This window comes from Pleuronectes platessa, chromosome 2 (genome assembly GCF_947347685.1).
Source record: "Pleuronectes platessa chromosome 2, fPlePla1.1, whole genome shotgun sequence".
Classification (NCBI taxonomy): Eukaryota; Metazoa; Chordata; class Actinopteri; order Pleuronectiformes; family Pleuronectidae; genus Pleuronectes; species Pleuronectes platessa.
In genome coordinates this window covers 22,535,797-22,547,363 of record NC_070627.1, presented here as the reverse complement: position 1 = coordinate 22,547,363, position 11,567 = coordinate 22,535,797, and the positions used below count along the sequence as shown (strand labels likewise).

Sequence of the window (11,567 nt, the reverse complement as noted above, 5' to 3'; positions counted from 1 at the left end):
TAACAGGATTTTTAATGAATAGTGGAGCCTTTATGAATACCTCAGCACTAAATATGTGTGTCAGGAATCGGGGTCAGGGTCCCAGACTCTTGTGGGTGCTAATGGTAAATGGAGATCCGTCCTCTTACAAAGACGCTGCACAGCGGCGGTGCCTTGCAGACCACCTCAGTTCCCATGCCAACTGGCAGCAGACAGTCCCACGGAGACCCGGCTGGTTTTCATAGCAGAATTAACATCAGAACTAATAGATGTGAGGAAGACACGTTACCGAACTGGCTGTACTTTGACCTTAGTCCTACACGTATGTGCACGCAGGCAGGAACAGGCACACGCATGCACACACGCCCTGTTTCTCCAGCTGCGCCACAAGAGAGCTCTCTCAAAGTGACAACAATTAGCCTGCTCAGTTCAGGCTAATTGAAGTAATTTACATAATACATGCCTGCCATCACAATTCATCTGTGGACAATTCAAGCAGGTCTGTGTCATGCTGTCACAACCTAATGTTAACCTCCCCTACCCCTCCCCACGCCTTGATAGATGATCCCCAAAGGAGGAACCATAATGTGGCACAAGGCTTATCACTCACATGAGGACGTCCTCCGCAGGGCTGCGGTTTATTTTTTTTACAGTGAAAATATGGATTGCGTTTGCCAACACAGGCAGATGCGCACATTGTCAAAACTGTGTTTACCATCCATCCCATTACGCGTGCAATTACTCAGAGGTTGAAAACAAGTGGCCTCATTTGTGCGATGCTGAGCTGCAATGGCCGAGGAGATCTAATTCTTTATCAGCCCGTTGTTTGGGACCGTCTCTTGACAGGATGGTGGGCGATGAAATAAATAGATGGCTTGATAAAAAGCTGGCTTTGCAGAATTTCGTCATGCTGGATTTTTGGGAGAAAAATAAAATCATGCCGCCTTCACTCATAAGAGGAGATCTCCTGCTTCTGTGATTTATGAAATCAGTTTCTCTTTTTTGGGCATCAGACAGAGTTTGTGAGACGAGATCAGAGGACACACATTTTTACTCGGGGGGGGGGGGGGGGGTAGAGAGACAAGGGGTGGTGTGTTGTGATGTCATTGCATCATGCTTTGAATCATAAGATAATGATTCATCGAGTGTTGATTAAATTTGGCAATGGGATGAAAGGATTTTCCAAATGATCGTGTCTGAGAGTCTGTTTTGTTTGGTGTAATGGTGTATTCACGTCAGCTGTCACTGGAGAATCTGCACTGATGCACTCAGCAGTCCAACACACACACTCTCTCTCTCTCTCTCTCTCTCTCTCTCTCTCTCTCTCTCTCTCTCTCTCTCTCTCGTTTGAAGACATCAGACATCCCATGCCCCCTGTACCCAAACCACCCTCCCACACTATTAATACAGACACATGTGTGACTTAACTCTGGACTCAGGAATAGCAGTTTGTGTGTGTGCACGAGATTCCTCACACCCCTCTCTCTTTTGTCTCAGTCAAGCAGAAATTTCCAAATGTCATTCAAGACTGTGCTCCATGTGCTTGGCAGCAAAGCATCGAGCGCCAACGGCCCAGTCAGCCAAACATGCTTTAGACCTTCTTTTCATGCTTTCCCTGGAGAAGCCAAGGAAAATTCTGTTTTGACATTGCTATCCGTCTAGTTTGGGGAAAGAATGATATGAGAAAGAATTAGCACCACCCTCCCTCGCATGTATCCTGGTTCAGGAACAGATAAGTAGTTTGTTTTGCCAAAGACGTCAAAGCGGGGAATCACAGTTGACAGACGAGGGGATGAGATATTTCAAGATACGTCTTGATGGATGCGGGTTAATCTTAAGCCTGCCAGATGTGTCAAGGATTTGTGAATACCTCATGGAGTAAATCTCACTGTGCTGCTCTCTGATTTTGTTTCCCCCCCCCCTCTTGCCCTTTTTCTGTCTGTCCCTGCAGTGAGGTTTGAGGATTGCCAGCGCAGCAGAGAGGTGGGCTTTGTCAGCAGCGACCCCAATTTCAGTGTGAGACCTGACGGGGAGGTGTATGCAGAGCAGGAAGTGGCCAACCTGTCGGAGCCCGTCCAGTTCATGGTGACGGCCCGGGGGCTCCATGACCCACACATCTGGGAGACCACCGTTAAGCTGGCCTTGGCTGGACACCCCCATTCTCCATCACTTACAAAGGTAATTAGACTTGACGTAACTCGAGGAATGCTGCTGTACATCACAGGGGTAAAGTGACGGAAATTATTCCCTCATGACTTAATAAGTTATCAAACAGTTTTATTAACTAGGTTTCTACCCTTAATATGTCTGTTTTACCATCATTGGAAATTATCTTCACTCATCTGGCCTCATCTGGTCTCAAAAAACATTCCAGAGGTTAAGTGTTACGACAGTATTTCACTTTAATAATCCAGGCAGCAGCGACCCGCTATATTCTAATTTGTCCTGCCATGATTTCACGATGAACCAAATTATTTGTCACACTTCTCATATTAACGTAATAGATCTCTAACTTGCCGTTTTGCTGGATGCTGCATTGTATGGCAGTGTGCAGCGCCACCGGCTGCATGCTCGAGCGGCCGCCCATAAAGTTTTTATTGTCCACACAGTCAGACTTCATAGTTTCAGCTGCAGTTGTGAGTGTACCCGCAAGTGGCAGCGATGCAGTTCTCTCTCTCACAGGAAAACTTGGCTTTCACTCTTTTGTACCTGTCACTCGGAATCTGTGTAAGTTCACCCCCCACATTCTGTGAGAAACGCTGGTGGTAAGGTTATGTACGGTTTTGCCGTTGTAATGAAATCATTTTATACGGCTAGATTGTAATAAGGTTGTTTTATTTTTAGATTACCATAGTTAATTTTGGATCTGGTTCCTGATTGGTTAAATGCCTCATTTATAAAGCTCTGGCAAATCTTATAATTCTTCTTGCTCCTTTTTTGTAAACAAAGGACATAGAAGACATTAAGGCAGCAGGCAGCTCATTTTTAGTGAACGCTGATTGCTGGTTAAAATGACAAACACCAGCATAAAAGGCTTCTGTTGGCTGTAGCAAATTAGTATTTACTCCACAATGGCTAAAATAATGTGTTTTACTATTGTCTGCTTTGTGTCTTCTCTGTGTGGCTACTCAGCCACAGATCATCTTAGTAATTGCATCATGTCCAGATGTATATTATATCAATATTTGAAGATAATCAGCTTAATAATTCTGCATCAGGACGTCAGTATTTGGATCAGTTAGTTATATGTAGGTAGCACCTGTTACTTTAGTGTGTGAGATACATTTAATCAACATTTGCTGTATCATCTCATTTATTGTAGATTTAAATATTTTAAAACTTGGTGGCCAATGAAAAGTGTTTCTGGCTAATCAGCCAACAAATGATGATCACAGATCCTTGCTTTTCCCACTTGTAAATGTTGAAAGTGAAAACTAATTATGTTTGATAAGAAATTATTCAAAGAGGATTTAGATTTGATGAGAAGAGTTTGAAACTGGATTTGGCTTCAGTACACAGCTATTAAAACCAATTTTTTTTCTTCTGATTAGACATGCTTCACTTTTTGGTGCAAAAAAAAGAATTACTAAACAAATTAAATATGAAGTGGGTGAAATGTAATGAACCAAAATCATCTGAACAGTAACACTGACTATTCTCAGAGGCCTTCCTTTCATATGACAGTAAGGACACTTGTCCCTGTGTCTCCCTGACGCTGCATGTACATACTGCACGTGGACAGTAGTTACAGGCTGTCTTCACACCTGAAGAGGGTCTCTCCCTGGAAATTCTAAAACTGCCTCAGAACGTGGAGCTGAGACCGATACAAATGTTACATGTTACAGGTCGACTCCATGTAAGCAGGTCTAAGGTCCAAGAAGATTTTGAAACACTGGGTTGCGTTGTGAAATCAGTATTTCTATAGTCTTTTGATATAGTTACGCTCAAACAACACATTTAAGTGATGCAGTGTTTCTTTGCATGTTACGAGAGAGACATGAAATATATCACATGAGACATAACACTGTTTCTCTACCAAGGCTCTATTAGCTAACAGAGGCTACACAAGTACACAAGGTGAACTGTATAATACAGCATATACAGTATATAACCACTGTTAGTGATTGCACTACCAGGCTGCTCTTTGTTGAGGGACAAACCCATTACCAGTTTTCCTGGACTACTTGTTGAACACCACTGGGCTTAATGTTCACTCACGTTTATAACCATAACAAAAAAAAACAGGACTTGTGTAGCTAAAGCAATGGCAGCGTAGGGATTGAAATTCTGCCCACTCCTCGCAGTGCAATAATGGAGACTGGGAAATAATTGACATTGATTGAGCTAATGTTCCACTCCGACGGAGTCTGCGAGGACCAGGTGATGTAGTTTGGGCGTATAATGATGTTCTTCCACATTGTGGAGAGAGAAAGATTCAATGATCGAACAAGAAATAAATGTGTTTTCTCTAATCACATGGAAATGTGAAAACCAGCTTTTACACGTACAGTAGAGTAGGCCATTTTTCCAGAACACTGTGTTCTTGTCATCTTTTTCTGCCCTCAGATAAATAGGTACGGCTGTATAATTTACAGTTCCACTCTCCTGAGTGGAAAATTACTGATACTCCCTCAGGAGGAAATTAAAATAAATACTTGTTTCATTAAGAGCAGAGTCATTAAGGATGTAATTATTGGAAATAATTGTAAAGACAACAGGTAAATGGAACATCTATTTAAAGGACCAAAGAAAACCACTTTGGTTGGTGATTGATTAAATGTATATATTGTTTATATCTGGTGCTTGGCTCATATTGTACAGTCCAACATTGAAAGTATTACAAAACTACATAAAACAAAGGACATTTTCTGTAACAGCCTCCACAGACTAATTAAATCACCAGTTTTGTCTTTAATGACATCAACTAGGCATGAGTGGGAGTGGGAAGGGTGACATTTATAAGTGATTACAGTTTTATTGTAGACTTCTTATTTAGTTTAGTTATTCTTTAACATTTTCTACTCTGCAGAATTGAATTGAATAAAAATTCAACTAACAAGCCTCAACATTGAAGGAATAAAATGAGTCCAACAGAGCTGCAGATAGAGAAGTGCAGATAAACACTTTTCCTTTCCCAGATACAGATTTCTGGACATTGTGTCTAGGCCAATATCGAGTACCAATCCCATACAGTCTATTTGAAAATATTAAAAACCTATATGTAAACATTTATATGAACAGTTGTATGCCACTAACCCTGTTTAGAAGTGAGGATTACTGTTGTTATTGTATGGCCTGTTGCCTGCGTTGTAATTGGCAACACGAGTGCCACCCATCAAAAGAGAAATATTGCATATGTTACACGTCGCCATTTTACTCATGAAACTTTCCAGTGTGAAATACTGCCAAACTGTCAGCAGGACAGCAGGATTTCTTGTAAAAATAATTTGCCGTTTTATCTGGAAACTAAGAAACTTAAAAAACTTCGGATCGGTAAAGACTTGCGCTCTCGTCGATGCCTGAACAAGCATTTTCAGCTGCATCGGAGGCATTTCCGATCGAAACATCTCTTGTAGCAGAGTCTCTGTCCTGCTGTCAAACTTCCCTACAGACAAGGCTTTGTTGGTTCAGTTCCTTGCAACTGTCCCTGTTTTACTCCTTTGGTGTGAATGTTTGTTGACTGATAAAACACAGAGCTCATATTTACCCTCTAAAGCAGAAGGTTATTTGTATGACTGCCAATACATGTCACACTAGCACCAACATATTGGTCCAAAGCATAATGCTTCGTTGGTCACAATTTAGGAGAGACAGCAAAGCAGCTAGTTAGCTGCCCTACAGTCTGCAGGTTGGTGCTCTCTCTCTCCTCCTGTCCTGCTTAAGGCTTCTGTCATGTAAATATATTGTATAAAGGCTAGAACAAATGTCGAATAAGGTAAAATGGTAAAATGATGACTTATATATAAAAGGTCACAGATAAACCTTATTAAATGTCTGCCCTACATGCAGTACATTTATTATATGATCCTGGACAGACTAGTAGGGGAAGGATTATAGCTGCAGGGCACTAATTCTAGTTCTTCTTTGATATACAGTATAACATAATCACCTGTTAATGTGCTGTTTAACCCAATGACTTTGCATGATTTCTGGGAATGCAAATTAAAACAGTGCTATCAGTGACGTGCAGTGTTTTTAAACAGTCTGGCCCATTTTCCTTCTCCAGTGCGTTAAACGTAAACACTCGTTGTTATCTGAGCTCATCTCTTTGTTCTGAAAGGCTAGTTATTTTAGAGAGGAGGTTATCATAATCGCATCACCTAGCTGCAACGTATCTCTGCGTAATCAGCAGGGCAACAGCAGCGGAGAATATGAACAGCACAGGATTTCCCCTTCTTCCCAATGGCGATTAGAAGACAGTCAGCTCAAACACCAACTCATTTTGCTCACTGGCTCTGTGCAGCGACGGATAATGTGAACAGAGAGACGCTGCACTGTAACAGTCTGTGTGCTCGGCTCAAATATACTCGGATAAACTGGCTGCAACACAGTGTGTTATGATGTGGCTTCCTGCTCTTTGATGCAGCATTGATTCGCTTTTAATAACTGGCTTACTTTCTCACAGTTCTGCTTTAGTAGCAGAAATTAGCATACTTGGAATGTGCTCCGTGGACGGCCGGCTCATTTTACTATTTAATTTTCCAGGGTACAATACCGCAGCAATTGAAGTGTAGAGCATCTTTGGCCTGAGAGCCCTTTGCCGCTGTGTTTGTGTACTCAGGCTATCACGTCGCACACAGGTAGCGTTGAGTGCTCTCCAACTTGTGCTGATTTCATGGTACATTGGTCTGCCTTCTCCACCAGTGTAGGGCCATCAGTTATGCATCGGTTGATTTGGAGTCGACTTCTTGTCCGAGCGGATTTTAGTGTTCATTAGATTTTTTTTAAATCACATTGCTCTTACCAGACTGCCTCACCTGTTCAAATTAGATTACAGCAAAGGCCAGTAGCAAGGTTGGAACTGGTACCCTTGGGTCTGATGGTCATCGAAAAGCGACACAGGCAGAATTTGAACGTTCTGTGCTTATCTTTGTGTTTAGAGCGATATTATGTTGAACATCCACAACGGCAACTTCAGCAACCAGACGTTAAATCCCTTTTAAATACAAAGTTAGATTTAAATGTTATATTCCTTCACTTTAGTGTTGAGAAAAAATCTCATAGTAGAACATTCTTCTTACTGCAGAAAGACTGATGTATTTTTTATCACAGACATCCTGCGCAATAAAGACTGAGAAAAGTAACATTAGAAAAAAGTAAATCAAATGATTTCAGTGCCCTGCAGAACAGAGACTGGGCAATGAGCACACGCTCTTATTGTATTGTTCTGCCTGTTTGTCAGACCGATAACCTCCAGATGTCAGCTCCAGGGCTCGGGGCCTCACAGGCCTGAAGAATGCCCCAGCAATGCGCGGCTTGCTGGGGATGGCAGCGCTGCCAGCTGGCCCCGGCTGCCTCTGGGTTTCAGGAGCCCCAGGCGCGTCAGGGCCACACTAACCGATTTCTTGTCATGTGCTCATGCACATACACACACACTGGGAATCGCACATTCACAGTCAAATACACCAACACATATGTTCATGCATCATTTTGACACATTTGCACGCGTGTAAACATGCTTGCATCAATGCCAGGGCACAGTATTTCCCATATGTGCACACGAGCATGCAACTCGCCTCCTGGTTGCCCATAGAAAGCAGGTTCCAGCTTCTCCTCCTTTCCTTTGTAATCCTCGTGTTGTCACAATGCCAGCAGCCTGTCGTCTGCCTCGCTGTTTGAAAAGTGACAGTCCGCATTGAGTCACTATGTCGATATCATCCACATGCAGACTTACAATGAAAGATGTCTCCCTTTCTTTGTCTGTCTCCATGTCTCTCTCTGCCTGGTTTCTGTTTTGGCAACATTTCCAAAGGCATGTCGGGACGAACCCATCGGACGCTTCAACCTTGTTATCGTCAGACCTGATGGACGCCTTCTTCAGCTGGCTGATTGGCGTATAGAGACACTGTTCAGCCATTGTGTTTTACTGCCGATTGCCAGTAAGGCAGATAAAGACGTTATCACGGTAACAGCACAGCATAGATGAGGAAGCTCGTGGAGTCATGCATGTTTTCTGCTTTAGTAACTGTAAAACAGACAGTCCTGATGATTCATCATCTGCAAGAGACTGGCGTCAACCCTACATACTTGTTTGTTTTAAAAGAGGCATCTGCCGGCACACACACTCACACACAGAAACATCAACAAACACACATACACACACATATTCACAGACAGAGACTAATTCCACCTGCTGCCCACGGAGGAGACTGGCCCGCTCCCCGTCTCCCTCATGCCAGTTGGTACCTGTGAGTGTTTTGGATGAGCGGAGCTGGAACACACGGTATCTTATCTGGGAAACACATCTGGTCCCCTCGTTCCTCTCTCTGTCCTCTGACCATCCACTCCGGGCGCCCCACCCCCCCTCATCGTGCTCCTGCCAAGATAAACCAACAGCCCTGCCTGTCCAGAGACCCGCACCCAGCTCATGGTCCAATCCTCTGAGCTGTGAATGTGCAAAGACTTAGAACAAAAGATAGAAAAATATACACTGTGTTTGCTCAGGTGTGGCTTACCGTTTGCCTCTCTCACAGGCAAAGCAGGTGTATATTGATAGGATGAACCGCCGGCCTGTGTTTGGCATGGCGACGTGTCCTTGGTGGCTCGTGTGCACGCCTGTGTGACTTTGCCTGTATGACGTCGTCCAGGTGGGATAAGCAGGAGGATTTCCTCTGAGCTTCAGGTGACAGCAGCACGCTGCCAGTGAATGTGTGTGTGTGTTTGCTGGGTGCAGAGACCACAATAGGATTAGGGGGATTACAGCAATAGAACAATCTTACGCAGGAGGACACCGTAGAGGATTGGGGGAAAAACACATGTCTTTAACACAACCTTCTAACCCTGATTTCACCTGTCAACATGAGCAGGAAGACAAACTTCTTTCTGCAGCTGCAGCTCATTCCTTCCTACAGAACCGTTACCCATAATACAATGCATCCTCATTATGTTCACAGTTACTTTAGCATCAAAACTAACAGGTGACACACATGCAAACAAATCAGGGACACATTCTGGACTGAGGAATAGTACAGTAGTCCAGAGAGTCCACATTTAAGTAAATGTAACCAGGGGCTGACTGCAGCAATAATTCAGGCCAGGAATGTTGAATCATAACTGTTCACATAAACCACCATAATGCTAAATTTGTAAGCTAACCTTTTTCGTTGATGTAATGAGTTTCAGAGTCGTCGTTAATTCTGCCACTATGTTCTTGATGGTAGAAGGTTATTCAGATTACAGATTTGTTGGGACTCACCCACAAAAGTGTCACTACTTATCTCCAGATGTGGTACAGTGATGAGTGAACCCTCAAAAACTCATTAGGAATGAACCAATCACAGCACATATTAATGTAGCAAGGCAGACCATAGACTCCATAGAGTGATAAGATGGATGACTTCTCCCAAAAGTTGAAGCCAGAGTATGTTGATTGCCCCCCTGGTGGCTGTCTGTAGTATAGGTTATAAATCCCACCTCCATCCATGTTAGCCGTTGGGACATGGACTGCTCTAAAAAGTTAAAATACATGTCAAATACAGTACTCTCAATAATGGTTTCTGTAATTGTAGATAGTTCTTATCGCACTTTTGTTTTTCCAAATGCGCCTAATTATAGTTTTAATGAGTAATTTGATGCTGTGACATGGCTGACAGTAATTGGTCGAGGTTATGTATCGGCGTGACCTCACTGCTGCAGCTCCATCCGCTGATGGTCACCACGCAGACTCCAAGTACTCAAGATGGCAGAGTTATAGATAGGGGGAGGAGGTGGAGACGCGTCGTCCATCTTTATAAAGAGTCTGTGGGATGAACAAAAAAAAAGAGCACACAGAGTCAGCTCAAATATTCAAATGTGTTGAGAGTGAGAATCGTCATTGGTCAAGGTTACGTTTCACTGTTCTCTCCCACTGCTTTCATCAATACCAGGTTATCTGATGATAGGCCTCTATCAGTGTCACCTTGTTTTTTTCTATTCAGTGTGGACCGAGAGGACGGAAAATACGTTGTCTGCCTTAAAAATCTATTCAGAGATGCAGACACAACAAAACACCTCTGTGGACAGAACCCAGCCATGTAGCCTAGGGGAAGTCTCGCTTTCTTAGACAGAAGCCAAGGGCAGGCTCACATGTCTTGCCAAGGGCCTCATGAAATGTGATGCGGCAGCTTTCAGAAAATGTTTATCTGTGCTTCCTTGTGTTTGCTTCTCTGTCACTCTCCCAAAATGGGTCTTACTGTCAGCATGACACCCAGTATTTCAGTTTCATTTTGAGCGGAGAATACGTGTCATTTTACAGCACTTTATAGATTCATCTTCCAGCCTGTCACGGCCAAATTGCAATCTTCAAATGATAAGATGCGCAAGTAATTCAATGAGAAATGTAGGCTTGAAATGATATATATGTGTGTGCCTTTTTCTTTTCAGGTTGGCATCGAAGAAATGTTGTCAAGAATGTGGGAATCACAACCCAGAGTTATCAAGTTTTCTCGAAGACATCAGAGAGGCTCCTCTGCCAACGGGCTGAGGCGACAGAAGAGAGACTGGGTCATCCCGCCTATCAACGTGCCTGAGAACTCCAGGGGCCCCTTCCCTCACATGCTCGTCAGAGTAAGTGACTGCATATTGTTTGTATTCGGTGCAAAGCAAAACTTTCACATAACTTGTGTTTGCAGAGAAAAGTTGAGATTCATAGAAAGACTAGGTAGACCACCTCAGCTGTTTGTTCTTTCTAAGTACTTAGTCGGACCAGGAGAGACCAGGAGGGGGGGATATACTGTAACACTGTTTATTTTCACCATTAGGCCAAGAGACTCAATATTCTGATATTTGATTTTAGGCACACCCAGCAGATGATAAGCTCTGCTCTTGTCTCCAATTTAATTAATGATGCCCCGAGGTTTGCCTGCTGACCTCAGGGAACCACAGACAGATGAAAAATAATTATTACTTAGAAAACACAGAATACACATTTCATGCTTGGCTTCAGAAGAAGGATTACTTTGGGTTTTTCCTCTTTTCCTCTTTGTTTACTGGTTTATATACCTGGTAGACTTTATATCTGTGTTGTTTACAGCTCATTGGCACTGGTGAGTGTGCATGACATCAGATCTGAGTCTAAACCAGCCTAAAAGGAATGTTATGAAAGCAGGTAATTAATTGAGTTGGTATTCTGCAACAAAGAAAGAATATGTTACTTCGGCTAAGGAGTTTATGTTTAACTCGTTCTGCATATTCATTAAGGTTGGCATATCTTGGATTTCTTTTCACTAAGGTTTAACATTATGAGGACATTGCTTGACATCTTTGTGAGTTTCTCAAGTAATAATGAAGAAATTGCATTAGAAAATTCTGGCATTGGCTAATATTTATGAGCAGGTGAAATTTGGTACGGATCAGGATAATGATTCAGATTTATCGTATATGCAAAATGG

At 42.8% G+C, this 11,567-nt stretch overlaps 1 protein-coding gene across 1 annotated transcript in view; it reads left to right on the top strand.

Annotated features, from left to right (window-relative positions):
- The first annotated feature begins 402 nt into the window (after positions 1-402).
- The window catches only part of cdh4 (cadherin 4, type 1, R-cadherin (retinal)), a 76,574-nt gene continuing 65,409 nt past the window's right edge, over positions 403-11,567 (top strand). Inside the window, exons 1-3 of the mRNA XM_053411213.1 lie at positions 403-422; positions 1,935-2,157; positions 10,561-10,743. Coding sequence (XP_053267188.1) covers positions 2,062-2,157; positions 10,561-10,743 — 279 coding nt within the window. The 5' untranslated portion in view covers positions 403-422; positions 1,935-2,061. The remainder of the gene's footprint in view (positions 423-1,934; positions 2,158-10,560; positions 10,744-11,567) is intronic.